Here is a 15660-nt window from a genome sequence, read left to right on the forward strand (position 1 = left end):
AGAGATATCAAAACCAAAAGGAGTCCCCAACCATCACCTTGTGTGAAGAAAGAAATTTTGGTGCTTTCCGCAACCTACCAGCCTCTAAAACGTGTACTCGCAAAGAGTGACTAAGCCAGACATTGCATGAAAATATGTGACAAATAAAAATAGATTCCTTTCAAAATGCAGGAGATGACAATATGTGACTCAAAACAGATCTATTGCGTAAGAGACAGTATTAGGAAAGAATAGCTAGATTTTTTTTGATGATGAATTTCAGTAATGTCTGATGAATTATGGATTTGGCTTGAATGAGCTCTTAATCTGAAACATATTATCTGGAATATATTCTTCGTCATCTGTTTGACAGATGATTTGAGGTCACTGAAAGTAAAACATCACACCTGTTGATAATAAGGGTAATGCCACATGTTTCATTCCAAGTATGTGTTTTACGATCCTGTTGTTCAACCTGTCATCTATGCTATGATGTATTGCCACCACCATATTAGGCTTGTGCATCTGTTTCAGTGTTGACGCACCAATTACTAGCCGATCTTTATCTGTATCAGCCATTTCGAATGGCTTTATTCCTCTGCGGGGTTGCCTCAGGCATAAATCTATGCACCGGTGTGTGTATGCATGAATGAGACTGTGTGTCCACAGGGAAGGCTTTGCAAGCAAAAGCTTGTGCATGCACATATTTGTGTGCACATGTAAGATCTCTGAGAAATGCTAATGCCAATGCAGTATATGCTCTCTGTGGACATTAAGCATTGTCACATAGATCAGCGCTGTGCATACGCAATGAATGATGCACCCTCCCTCTCTTGTTGAGCTGCAGAGCAGATTACTCACAACCTTGACTTTCATAAGGAGACTCGAATCTTGCAAAGAGCCCCGTAAGCGGTGTTTTCCAAGAAGAAAATTGCGCATCATAATCACTGCAAATGTAAATACGTAAATTCACATTTGCATATCTTCTTGCAAAGTGATTGCAAATATAATGAGCTTTTCGAATTATTAATTTCAAATGCATTGGGATTAATGTTAAGTATAGTTGATTTTATGCAATGTTAGGAATGGGTGTAGCTGAAAAATCAAACCTGTTCATTAGAGGAGGTTGTCCACATACCTGTGGATATGTAGAATACCATATATAGTAGTATTAACGACATGAGATTTAGAATGCAACAATAGTCAACTCAGACTACAAATAGATTCATTTATATGCATATTCAATCATAGTTAGAATTCCAGAAACGTCATATGGATGTACACTACCGTTCAAAAGAGTGGGGTCAGTACATTTTTATTGTTTTAAGAAATTAATACTTTTTTTCACCAAGGATGTATTAAGTTAATAACTAAAAGTTTATTAAAAGTTAATAATAAATAATTTACATTGTTATAAAATATTTATATTTTGAATAAACAATGTACTTTTTAAATTTGTTATTCATGAAAGAATCCTGAAAAAAAAAAAAAAAAAACATCACAGGTTCCAAAAAATATTTGGCAGCACAACTGTTGATATTATCCAACATTGATCATTCTAATAATAAATCAGCTGATTTATTGAAGGATCATGTGACACTTAAGACTGGAGTAACAGCTGATTCATCAGCTTTTCATCACAGGAATAAATTCTATTTTAAAGTAAGTTAAAATAAAAACATTATTTTATATTGCAATATTACTGTTTTTTTCTGTATTTTTAATCCAAAAAATGCAGCCTTGATGAGCATAAGAGGCTTCTTTAAAGACTTCTCTCACTGACCCCAAACTTTTGAAAGGTAGTGTAGATGTGTTGTATTCAAAGTTTCTTTTCGGGTTAATGTATACTTGGAACTTGGATGAACCCCATCGCTCCAAAACAAACACGCATTCTCATTTGCGTCCACACAGCAGAACCATAATTCATTCTTTGTATTCCTCAAAATAACACAAGCATGTCAAGCAAGTTGACAGCTCGCGGAGTGCGCATGCCTTCCAGCAGGTGGAGCAGAGACTGTGAGCCTCCACATAACACTAACAGCTTGAGAGCGGCGACACATCTCTGCCACTGGCGTCATCGTCCTCATCTCCAAGCAACCCCTCCATCAGCACTGGCGTCACTGTACGACGAGCCCGCACAGTTGCTCGGCAACTTCTGCCTTGTGCGCTCCGAGCTCTGACGCGAGTGTGACGTTAATGAGGCGGGTATCAGTTTGTTATGGCAAGAGGGGGAGGAGGCGGAGCCCCTCATCACACCAGGAGCCTGTAGCGCTTGTCTGGTGACAGCAGAGCGGAGCCTCAGTGGCCGGAGCGGCACCTTGTACATAGTAGCGCGCTCCGTCAAAGTGTATATCGCTGTACAGAGGAACTATTATCAGGACAGAATAAAAACAAAAACAAGTTGTTTTTTCCCTCAAGATCTGCATAAGGAATGACTTGTAAATGCAGATTTAAAAATCATTTGTACTGTGGAAGGAGGTGGAATTTATTCGTGTGTTAAAGGTAAGAGTGCTTTCGCTTTTCATACTTCCCATGACATGCGTGTGTGAAATAGATATATAATATACTTTATCATTATATACCTATGTTTTTGTTTATTTATTTTTAATTTGACTTTTCTCTGAATTCCAAGGACGTTGCGCTCTGCTTTTACCTGTTAGCCTATTGTTCATTTAGTCTGAACTTTTTAGTAATTGCATGGTACAATTTGAATGGCTATTACCTTGCTTTGAAGTGAGCTGACAATGTTTTATAATTGGAGCATCTTGAAATAAAACGTGTAAACGTTAATTCATTGATTTAAGCAAGCATAGAGGGTTTTGTGTAGGTTGTGATTGGATCGCATGTTTAGGAATTATTGTTATTAACGAATAATAACAATGTTTGTACCTTTGTCGCTTAATTTCAGAAGTATCCGTGCGCATTTATAATGTAGCATTTCTGGTTTGTTACAGATTAATTGAAGTTATCGCTGCGCTTCGGCACACACAAAACCGGCATCATGGTTATAATGACAGACAGCAGCGCGGGCTCTCAGTCAAGTTGTGCCCAGGCCAGACCTCTGCAGGTCGGCTTCTATGAGATCATCCGAACCCTCGGCAAGGGAAACTTCGCTGTAGTCAAACTGGCCAGACACAAAGTAACGAAAACACAGGTAAGCCTCCTGCAGAATATTTTAAACATGCATTAAAAATATTTATATTTACCTCCAAAATTGGTAAATAATAATTTATTATGTACAATATATTCAGCTGCATTTCTAATGTGCATTTTGCATTTTCATGCAGGTTGCAATTAAAATAATTGATAAAACAAGACTAAACTCGGCCAACTTGGAGAAAATCTACAGGGAGGTTCAGATTATGAAGCTGCTCAATCACCCTCACATCATTAAGCTCTATCAGGTAAGGATTTGTTAAGTTAATGATGCTAAATGTCAGCTAAACTGAGGAAGCATTGTGTATTTTAGCATGCTGGTTTAATGGTGAGTGAAAGTGTTGGTCAGGCAAATGGTGAGGTGCTCTTCCCTGGAAGTACATCTGGATAGCGTGCAATGTATGAATAGCCTGAAGTTGCATTCAGCTTCTGCATAGCAACTGTCCACTGCATTAAATATGTTTCATCAGGTTAACTAAAACTGGTTTTACGTAATTAAAAATATAAATGAGATTACAGTAAATAAAGTAATTTTTGAGGTCGAAATGATCCTGAAGGTTGGCTTTAAAATCGCATTAAAAAAATATTATTAGACTAATCTCTCTAACAGGGAGTGTGTTGGACGTAAGGATACAGGGTCTAAATCTCCGACTTAATTTGCACTGGTGGAAGTCAAAGTGCAATGTGTCTGCAAAGTCACGTGAAGCTAGCCAGAGGAAAAATCTCTAAGAAGTACAATCTGATTTGATCCCTGGGCTTGTTTTGTCGCCATAGTTTGGCTCACACGTTTGTGCAAACAGAAGCAGGCTAATACAGGGTGCTAATATGTCAGCACATTCTTTTTCTCATAGCCTGTACAGTTTACAAGTTTGTTTTGTTCAGAGATTAGCATTTTGCAGATTATGCTGAGAACGGAGGTTGCGAGAAACTAAAATCCTTGGAAATAACATCACACTCGTGTTTGTAAGAGGTCGAAAGTTTTGGGGAACTGAGCAGCAGCGTTGTAGTTTGATACGAGCTGGATGTGCCATTCCTTCAGCATACTTGTTCATGTTAATTAATTAAAACATATCCTAATGTCATCCAACTTATAAGATGGTGACTGCAGTGTCAGTAAGAATCCTTCACGAAAGCGTCCTGGATTTTCAGCTTTCAGTTTGATCCTGCTTTAGTGTCAGATAACCTCAAATGTATCTCTTCTTTCATAACAGAAGCCCTGTTTATTTAAAGCTAAAAGCCCTTGAGATGAAAAATGTAGAACTGGTGACCCATAACCTCTTTGATAAACTGTTTCTGTTCTCAAGCTTCTTGAACAAACAGTCCTTTATTATTGCTTTTAGCTTTTCATTCACTTCAGACACTATCAATAGTTTCCTTCAGTCATCTCCCTCTGCAGTAGTGACGGAGGGAGACGTCTCTGTGGGCCGAACAGGATGGGGTTTCTAAGGAAGCTATGACATCATTGGCACCTCTGGGTTGACTCTAAATACTGAAGTCTTTGGACGCTGGGTTTATCTAGAGATAAAGACCTTTTTCCTGCCTGACTACGTGGGTCAAGACACGTTATGTTATGCACTGACCTCAAATATCAAGAGTGTGAGCACGTATATGGATCATTACACAGGTTTTCTGAGCAGGAGAAAAAGAGGACAGCACAGAACCTGTTGTGCAACTCTTGCTAGTAGCGCAACATGAAGCGTTTAGTATTTCTCCCTCAGGCCTCTGCCTGGAACTTACGGGACATTCCCATAAAGGGCGAGGACGTCATACACCCTCTCTTTTATCATTTCTTATGCTATTAATTGTTGAACTACAATTCCTTTTGTGTCACTGCATGCCTTTGTGCTCAAACTAGGTCTTATGAGTGTACGTATTTTATGGTTCAAAAGAAACAGTTTGGTGAAGATAAAGTTTCAGCTGTCATTAGCTTCTTCAGTGGTACTGATAGATCAGACAGCAGGCATCTGTGTGTGTGCTCGGGGCATTCAGGAAATGCTTGGCTACACTCTTATGCAATTGTAGCATATCATTACAAACTAACCTGTTATATATATATAAACAAGAACTATGGTAGAAGTTGACAAAATAAGGAAATTTGGGTCAAAAGAGAAGTGGCTTGTTGATGCTGTAATAACTGGGTCAATTATTACATTTTTTAAAAATTCTCTGATGTTTTTGTCTTTATAGGTCATGGAGACCAAAGACATGCTGTACATCGTGACAGAGTATGCAAAAAATGGAGAAATGTTTGGTAAGTGGAAACCCTTTTGCAAATTAATGACTAAGTAATCTGTGAAAAGGCTAATGGGCGTCTGTTGTTTTTGACGTCTGTGGCTCTCCCAAAACCTCTTGTCCAGTTGTTGTGGATAATGAGGAATGACGGGGAGAGAATTATTTAGATCAACATTGCCGTCAGAGCAGTGAGTCAGTGAGTGAACGAGCGCAGCGCGAGACAGGTGTTGGATTTTGGAGCTTTATGTAACTATGTAAAAGGGATAAGCTGCTCTACCTCTGCTTGTCCTCACGACATAGGGATTTAAACACTATAACATATCTGTATCTTCACCTGTCATATACTCAGCGTTTAAAAAAACAATGGCTGTCTCCCCAGATAAATCTTAGGCTTGGTTCTGTCTTTATATGGTGCTTTTAAGGCGATGTCTCCTCCCTTTCTAAGCCGTCCTCTTTTTTACAGACTATCTGACGTCCAACGGAAGGATGAGTGAAAACGAGGCTCGTAAGAAGTTTTGGCAGATTCTGACAGCGGTGGACTACTGCCACCGGCACCACATAGTCCACAGAGACCTCAAAACTGAAAACCTGCTGCTAGATGCCAACATGAACATCAAGCTGGCAGGTGAGCAAAGAAAATAAGCTTTTAAGGGTTCACATATTGATGTGGCCTGCTCATAAACACTTCACATAGTTAGACTACGAGTGTCCTTTAAAGAAAGTAATTACTGAATTCACAGTTAGGATCAGTAATAAAATTAAGTAATTAAACCAGTACTGACACAAGTCATTCATTATAGGGTTTTTATAAGGAATGCACACCATTTTGAAGCAGTTTAATGAGTCTTTTCATCAACAAAGAACTCACATCTCCTCCATTTCTTTCAGACTTTGGATTTGGAAACTTCTACAATGCCGGGGAGCCTCTCTCCACGTGGTGTGGAAGCCCACCATACGCTGCTCCAGAGGTCTTTGAGGGGAAGGAATATGAAGGGCCGCAGTTAGACATTTGGGTATGTTTATCATTCTGATGTCTTACACAGCTGCCTTACATGCACTGGTATAAATGCAAATCTAATATATGCTACAAATGTGTGTCTTTCACAGAGTCTAGGTGTTGTTCTTTATGTGTTGGTGTGCGGGTCCCTGCCCTTTGATGGGGACAGTCTTCCAGCTCTGAGACAGAGAGTGACGGAGGGCCGCTTCAGAATACCATTCTTCATGTCACAAGGTACAGCTCTTTGCTCCCTCTTTTCATGTACACAGCTGCATCAATGTAAGAAAACTCATTTTAAACGAGATCTCCTTGTCTCTTTGTCCAGACTGTGAAAATCTTATTCGCAAGATGCTGGTGGTCGACCCAGCCAAGCGGATCAGCATGGCTCAGATCAAGCAGCACCGCTGGATGCTTGCAGATCCCAGTGCGCCCCTTCAAACCCTTTCCCTGTCCCTTACTGACTACAACTCCAACCTGGGAGACTACAGTGAACCCGTCTTGGGTATCATGCAGACCCTCGGCATTGACAGACAGAGGACTGTGGAGGTGAGAAAAGGGGCAGATACAGACGTGTCTCTGTGTATGCTACAAACAGGTTAATATATGTTGCTCATCAGACGTAAATTGTCAATTAGTCACCTTGGAATAAAAACAACACCATATCCAGCTTCCCGTAGCTTTAAATATGTCCGTCTGTTGGCACAGATAGGATAAACACGGTAGCATCTGTTTTGAAAGCTGCCATGCTGTGTTGCTTTTAGCTTTCGGTAATATCCCTTAAGAAGTTAATTCTTGATGCAGACTGCCTGCGTTTCATTACACCTGTTAAAATGACGCTCAGTATGGTCACTGTGTCTAAAACAGCTTTTCGATTGCCTTTCACAGTCTCTGCAAAACAGTAGCTACAACCACTTCTCAGCAATCTATTACCTGCTGCTAGAAAGAGTGAAGGAGCACCGCAGCCAACAGCTGAGCCGCCAATGCGGGGCCTGGAATCAGAGGTCGAGGACAGCGTCCGATTCCTCCACCCCAGAGGTGAGTGTCGAAGCGAGGCCAAGACACTCTGCTGTTTGAGATGAAATCTCCCTTTGCTAACTCAGCTCTTCCTCTGTCCATCTCACTTTCAAGGTGATCATGGAGTCGTCTGACAGCTTCAGAACTTCAGCCTTCCCTGTCGCTACCAAGGTGAACACTCCTGTCCATTCAGGGATGGAATGTGAACAAGGAGGCCTGTTTCAGGTCAGTATTTCCCTTGAGCTTGATGTAATCCCTCTCTAGACAAGGGGTGGGTAACTTGAGGTCCACTGTCCCTGCAGAGATTAGCTGCAACCCTGATTATGCATATCTAAACAAGCTAATTAAGATCTTCAGAATCACTGTGTTTGGTTAGGCTTGGAGCTAAAATCTGCAGGACAGTGGACCTCAAGGACCCTGCTCTAGACCCCTCTCTTCCTAGTCGCTCAGTAAATAGACTCCCTGTCCTGTTTCATATTGCAGATATGCAGTGCACCCCCAATCCCCCTCCTCCATTAGAGACAGGCAGTGGCTAATGTGAATGCCTCCCTCCCTTCCTCAGCGCGTGGTGTGTCCGGTGGAGGCCAGCCTGAACGGGCTCCTGTGGAATCGATCTATCTCCCCCAACAGCCTGCTGGAGACCACCATTAGCGAGGAGGTGCGACCTCATGACCTGGAGGAGGAAGAGGGGATGCTGCAGGTCCAGCCGCCCCATTTGCCCAGCAACACCTCCCGAAGGCACACACTTGCAGAGGTCTCCACTCGATTTAACCAGTGCAATCCACCCTGTAAGTGAAATTTTAACATTAAGGTGAACTGAAGGACTTAATGCACAGATCTGGTTATTAATTACATCTGTCATCTTCTCTCAGGTATTGTAGTTAGCCCTTCAGACGGTGCTTCGTCTGACAGCTGTCTGAAGTCCTCCTCGAACCCCAGCCCAGCTCTCTCTTCTGCTGTAGGGGATCTTTCATCACTGCTCACCTCCAATAATGGCCCTCAGGCGTTAGCCCCTGCCGGGACACCCCTCACTCTTTCCTCCAACCTCCTTTTGCAAAATCAAGGCAGCATGCTTGCAGCAAGCTTCCAAGAGGGGCGTAGGGCTTCAGACACCTCCCTAACGCAGGGTGAGTTTCATTAAAAATTTAAAATCTACTATAAAACACACATGTCAGGTTTAGAATCACATGGCTAAGTAGTTTCTAACCAGTCTGTGATTATTTCTGTAGGTCTGAAGGCGTTCAGACAGCAGCTGAGGAAGAACACTCGTGCAAAAGGCCTGCTGGGGTTGAACAAGATCAAAGGTCTGGCACGACAGGTGTGCCCTCCGACCTCATGCTCCAGAGGCAGCCGGGGGTCGCTTGGCCCAACTATGTGCACTCCCTCAAGCCTTCAGAGCTCTAGCGGCCTACGTGAGCGCCGCAGCATGCTGGAAGAGGTTCTGCACCAGCAGAGGTGAGAAAAAAAATCCATATATTTCCCAAACTTCTAAAGATACATCAGTGTTTCCCAACCCTGTTCCTGGTGCCTTTCCAGTACTCTTCCTAATCAAACACACATGATTCGGTGCATTAGTATAGACTCCAAGACTATGATGAGTCAGATAAAGAAGAGATGCAAAATGTAAACCAGAAACAGGATTAGGAAACACTGGGGTCCATTTCTTGAACACACCTAAACTCTCTTGTTCTTTCATCACACAGGATGCTGCAGATCCAACACCAGCCTCAGCCCCAAGTCCAGACTCAGCAGCCCGTGCTCTTCCTCTCGCAGTCCCACCCCACGTCTCCTCCCTCCAACAATCTCTTTGCCCCTGCCGCGCTGTTTTCCAACCCCCCAACTCAACCTATCCTTCCTTCGTGCCAGCAAACCTCCATCGCCTTCCAGCACAACCTGTGGCAGCAGCAGCAGTCTCTTGACTCCTCTTCCTCATCCTTGTCCCCCGTGGCATCTGCTGCCCATCTTCTGGAGGCACGTCTGCACATCAGCCAGCGGCCGCATCTCCACCCTCAGTCCCCACAGCACCTGCAGATCCAGCCCACCATCCCATCCCAGGGGCCTTTCTCCCTCCTGCCCCAGCAGGGCAGTTGGAGCCTGAGCACCAGCATCGAGCCTGAACATGATGTCCAGGAGCTGGTCTGTTCTGGTCAAAAGCAGCAACTCAGCAGCTGTGTCATGGTCAAGTAAAGAAGGCAAAGATTTTGAAGAAGGTCTTAGAATGATGCTGACTGCTTCCACCACTCTTAGTCCAGAGTGAGCCAATGGACAATGGTGTTGAGCGTCAGAACTTGAAAGCATCTCATTTTGATGATGCTCTCGATAGTTTTCTAATGCAAAGGAGAGACGGTTCTACTCTCTCTGGACACACGATTGTGTCTATAGGTGTTGGAATGACCAGAGAAAATAAGAAGAAGCAATAACCAACCTCTTCATTGAGCCCATGACCCTTGCCGGGTGCTCCTGTCCACACAGCAATAAAGGACGGGTCACTGAACAAGGAACTGAACAGTGTGAGTTTTCAACCATTTGCAAGTGAGTCCACTCAAACACAAAACTGGCCTCCACAATCGCGAATGATTCAGTCAGAGACGCTTGTTTATTCTCTATACAAGTATGAAAATAGGACAGTGATGTCTTCCTTACAGATTTTTCCAATGATTTCCTTTTTAGATCTTGAGCTTTTGATTTTGTTTGTTTGTGTTTTACATCTCCAGAGAAGACCAAAGTTGATTGCTTTTTATGCCTCTTTCATTTCTTTCCTACAAGTTCTTGAAGCAAAATGCAGTATCTGACTTATCCAAAACTTCCAAACTAAGAAAAAAATACTGTCATTTCATCTGTGATGCGCAAACTAGCCACACTATGCCTCCAATGATGTGTGTGCAATGAAGAAGCGCCTGAGTGTGAGAGGAAAGTCAAGACAAATGAGAGTAAGCTAGATATAAGCACAACAGGTACTGCGTAGTGTTTACTAGATCAGGTCTTTGGGTTTTCGCTGTCTGTGACAAGGACTTTAATGCTGCTTCATGTTTAGTCACGTATATACAAAGACACTAGACAATTTTGAGCATACAAATGTGCACCTACCAATGACTTAATGTAATTAGGAGACATTGTCCGGCCTAGCCGTTCAGTTTTGGTTCCTCAAGACTCCTCTTCCATTAGTTCACTACCTCCTCCATAACTGATCTTTCACCTCAACACACACTGTATGAAAATAAGTTAGGCCCATTACAATGTCTTGAACCCATGACTCTCATTAATGGTGTAAATTAGCTTTTTTTTTTTTTTTTTTTTACTTTTTTTAAAACAGTGAACAAAGATTACGAGTATAGTGCAATATTTCATATTGAAATGTAGAACCAGGAGAGGAAGCTGTTGTAGGAAAGCAAAAGGTACTTCATGCCTACTGTTATTTTATTCTTTCTTTTATAGAGCATGTTTTCTTTTTTTCTGTTTGTAATGATTGTATGTACGAGATAATTTTGATGATGTATTCTGCATGAGCATAGGAAATGAGAGCCTGGCCATTTTGTACAGCTTGTTGACACAGGTTGCCTTTGCATCCAGGCTGGCTTTTTAGAACGGCAGAACTAGAAAAATACCAGGAAAAGCCAAAGAGAGAGTGCAGGGAAGATCAAGAGAAGCATACTTTTTCTACAGATGTCACGGCGGCGAAAAGCCCTCCTTTTTATTAAAGTGTAGCACGTTTCAAATCTCCCAAACGTGGTCTTACTGCTCAGATGTAAAAAGTAGCTGCCTCCTCTAGTTCACAAATATTTGATAAGCAATTGTTTTAGGTTCTCCCTTTCTCAGAAAGGCCATGCATTTACATACTCGTATGATTTTTCTTGATTAAAATGCACACACACATAGCTGAAGATGTCTTGTAGCAATAGAGATGATTTTATATATTTTTTTTTAAACATTTAGCTTACAATCTAGGTGCTAGAAGTAGATTTCAGAAGTGTTTCTGGGTTTGTGTGCAATTTATATGAAATAGTGTGTTACCATTGTTGAAGCTCCATTTGCTTGAAACACTGTTTTTATAGCTCAAAATGATCCTGTTGCATGTCTGTCTTTGTGAATTCGACATATTTGTGCAATGGTTTTTAGTAGTTTAGAAAAAAAATCTGTACTGTGTTTCCAAATTGGGTCATAAAACGACAGTGTTTGAAACTAGTGCAGGAAAAGATGAGTTGATGGTAAAGCTATTAAAGGTGATGTAAGAAACAGTGTTACACCCCTTTCCTTTTTTTACCCACCACCAAACTTGTGCCTTTGTCTGAACAAATCCAGTGGTGGCAAATTCTTTTTTAAAGTTTGATTTTAAGAAAGCTGAAGAGGTGTGTATCTTATGCTTTTTGTTAGTTCAAACACCCCATTTTATACTTTCATTTCATTTGCTGTTTGACAGTTATGCACTTTATGATGACAGTTGCTTTTGAAAATAGTGTTTGTTCCCACTGCAGGTATAAACAAGTCTGTAGTTACTTTTGAAACACTATGTTTTGATGCTGAACTGTAAAGATTCTGTTCTGTCTGATTCTTTTTTATTATTATTATTTTGGTTATATTTCCCTGATATGCTTGCTTGCTTGTATGTGTGATTGTACATGGCTGTGTGAAAGTATATGAGAGAGTATATGAGTTATTTATGTGGCTATTTATTTGAATAAAAAAAAAATCACCTCTTGAAATTTATTTCTGTGTTTAGATTGTTTTTTTCCCATTTTTCTGAGATTACATTTGCTCATATGGAATTACTTCGTGATACGAAGCATGTTTTCTCCAAAACAAAATGCCTATTTTTTTAAGACATTTATCATATGATATCAGGATTATTTGCACACGCATGATTATTTAACTACAAATCTATACATATACCTTTATCTTGCAATGCAAAAAATATATATATATTGTAATTATTGTCTATTTAGAGTACAAAATTAAAATGAGACACAAAGTGTGCAAAATAAAGAATGTTTTTTAAGGAATATTTTTTTTAAAAAAATTGTAAAATTTCTGAATTTTTTGTTTCCCACTGGCTTTTCCCCCTTGTTTTAATAGTAGATCAATTTTTTTTTTCTTTTTGTGGTATAGGAATAATACAATACTTCATTCAAAATATACTACCAGTCAAATGTATATATACATTTTTTTTCTGCTCACAAAGCTTGCATTTATTTGATCGAATACAGCAAAAAATAATATTCAGATTTTTTTTTTTACTATCTAAAATAACTGCTTTCTATTTTAATATATTTTAAAACGTAATTTATTCCTGTTATCAAAGCTATATTTTCATCATCATTACTCCAGTCTTCAGTGTCACATGATCATTCAGAAATCATTCTAACATGTTGATTTGTTGTTCAAGAAACATTTATTATTAGAGACCAAGCACTAAAGGTGCGTAGGCACCTATTGTATCCGCTGTATCCACCGTTTTTCTTCCGCTCTTTGAGTCTATGGCAGCCCATAGAACCACTTGCGGGAAAGTTGTGAAATTTGGCACACTGATAGGGGACAGTCTCATCATTAACCATAACAAGTTTGGAGTCACTAACTAAAACTCTCTAGCGCCACCACTTGTCCAAAATTTCACTCATGTTTATGCTAATAACTTTTGAACCGTGGGGCACAGAATAATTTTTTTTTTCTAAATCCTTGGGTCATGCCGAATCGAAGTCAAAAATTAAAAAATCTTTTTTTTTCTATATTTAATAGACAAAAAACCCTACTTTTTCGAATTTGTCCAAGACGGTTTGTCTGATTTTCAACCAAAAATAGGCTCAGATCATCTTCAGACCATGCTGGCAAAAAGTTACAGAATTCAAGTTGATTAGTCAAACCGTTTTAGAATAACGTGCGAACGAATTCTACGAAAAGCACACAAAAACGGATGTGAGGCTACATCTCTACAACGGTTTGACGTATTGAGACCAAACTTGGTGTGTGTTATAACAAGCATGACTTGAGGCTACCTGCAGAGTTTCAGCACAGTGCTAGTGGTCAGGAGATAAGAAAAACGGCTCTTTTAGCTTAATAACCTCTGAATGGTTTGGCCAAAAATCACTAAACTGGTCTCTTCAGATTTGGTGCATCATGCCGAGGAATTATAGAAATTATTATTTTTATTTTTTTAGCAAGGATGCTTTAAATTGAACAAAAGTAAACGTTATAATGTTACAAAAAAATTATATTTCAGATAAATGCTGTTCTCAAATTCTGTTCTCAAAGAAAATTGAAAAAGGTTTACTCAGCTGTTTTCAACAAGTTTTTTTTTTTTTTTTTTTTTTTTTTTTGAGCAGCAAATCAGAATATTAGAATGATTTCTGAAGGATCCTGTGACTGGATTAATGATGCTAAAAATTCAGCTTTGAAATCACAGGAATAAATTACAATATATTCAAACAGAAAACAGTTATTTTAAATAGTACAACTATTTCAAAATTGGACTGTTTTTGTTGTACTTTGGATCAAATAAATCCAGGCTTGGTGAGCAAAAAAGAGTTCTTTAAAAAACATTAAAAATCTTACTGTTCAAAAACTTTTGACTGGTAGTGTACAGTTTAGTGTACATACTATTTAAATAGAAAACAGTTATTTTAAATGGTAAACATTTCAGAATTGTACTGTTTTGCTGTACTTCGGATCAAATAAATCCAGGCTTGGTGAGCAGAAGAGACTATTTTAAAAAACATTACAAATCTTAGTGTTCAAAGACTTTTGACTGGTAGTGTACATTTTAGCATACATACTAGTGTGGTGTAGTATTTTTCTTGTTTTAATTAATTAATTAATTAATTTTCAATTAAATTCAATTTGTATAGCGCTTTTAACAATGCAAATTATAGCAAATAACATTAATTACAGAAAATTAACAGTTCTACATCATATTTAGTTGTTATTTTATTTATTCAGAGATACATCAACAACAATAATTATTTTGCAATGATAGAACAACATGAAATTTATTCCCAGACCGTAAACAACTCAGAAACCCGAGCAACCAGCAGAAACATAACAATTATCGTGAAACACAACTGTCCGTAATATATAATCTAATGCGACAGTTTCTGCGGAGAGGATCACAGGTACAGTGGAAGACAGAGCACATCATGTAAACACATTCCAGTGTGTGTGCGCTCTTCACTCCAGCTGTAAGCTAGCGGGTGGCTACGTGCCCAGAGAGCTCGCATTGATCTGTGCTGGGAATTCCATGCTCATACGTTCAGCTCCAAAGCCAGCGGTCCATGCCAATCATTCTGTCTGGATGCCCTGCTCCAACTCATAAGCTCAAACGCCTGCTCACAGCGTTGATCTGCTGATCTTATGATGAGGGCCTGCAGAAAAACATCTATTACCAAGAACAGGCGTGTGTTTTGTACTCTTCATCATTTCAGAAATATCACAGGTAAATATCAGAAGTAATATTAGATTTGACATATATATATATATATACATATAGATATATATGTGTGTGTGTGTGTGTGTGTGTGTGTGTGTGTGTATTTATACAATATAAAAAAGGATTTTATAATTGTAGTTTATAATGATACAATATCCTGCAATTCAGGTTTGTATACTTAGGCTATATTTTATTTTTGAGTTTAAATGTCTAAAACAACATTATTATTTCTTGAGAATGATGCTGCCTGTCAAAAGTCAATATTCATTTTTTATTATTTATATTTTCCACATTTTAAAATAGTAATCTACACTATGAAAAACACAGATGGAAGTATTTTGTCTATGTTTTTTTAAAAATAATGCTAAACAAATCAAACATATTTACCATTTCTAACATTACTACGGTGGCCGAGAGAGGCCAACGCGCTGCAAACAAGAAAACACATGCAAACAGAAAAAAACGACAACAAATTAAGAAAACATCTTCATCAGTTTGACAACACAGGCGCTGCAAATCCTCGCAACGCAAACACAAATACGGAAACGCGCTGCAAATTCTCACAACACAACCAAACTCAGAAACGCGCTGCGAACACACGAGGGCGCTGCAAACTAACAAACGCGCTGCATATAGCACGGACCACAACGGAAATGTTTCAGGGGGACCTCAAAAAGTGACGAACTCATCTGGGACCTGATTATTTATATCACTATATTACCTGATTATTTATATCACTATCACCTTTAAGTGATACTATACTATCACTAAAAGGCGATAGTTCACCGATAACACCTCTGCTCTGACCAACAGCCACTGAACAAATAATCAGGTCCCAGATGAGTTCGTCACTTTTTGAGGTCCCCCT

At 39.5% G+C, this 15660-nt stretch overlaps 1 protein-coding gene across 1 annotated transcript; it reads left to right on the forward strand.

Moving 5' to 3' along the window:
• Positions 1 to 2280: 2280 nt before the first annotated feature.
• Positions 2281 to 12082, forward strand: sik1 (salt-inducible kinase 1). The gene is made up of 14 exons (XM_073845435.1): positions 2281 to 2481; positions 2934 to 3133; positions 3267 to 3383; positions 5323 to 5386; positions 5831 to 5992; positions 6256 to 6380; positions 6475 to 6598; positions 6690 to 6910; positions 7250 to 7399; positions 7493 to 7603; positions 7941 to 8166; positions 8251 to 8505; positions 8608 to 8833; positions 9082 to 12082. The coding sequence occupies exons 2-14, from the start codon at positions 2981 to 2983 to the stop codon at positions 9563 to 9565; spliced, it is 2418 nt and encodes an 805-aa protein (XP_073701536.1). The 5' UTR covers positions 2281 to 2481; positions 2934 to 2980; the 3' UTR covers positions 9566 to 12082.
• The last annotated feature ends 3578 nt before the right edge of the window (positions 12083 to 15660 follow it).

The sequence above is a fragment of the Garra rufa genome, chromosome 8, assembly GCF_049309525.1.
Source record: "Garra rufa chromosome 8, GarRuf1.0, whole genome shotgun sequence".
Lineage (NCBI taxonomy): Eukaryota > Metazoa > Chordata > Actinopteri > Cypriniformes > Cyprinidae > Garra > Garra rufa.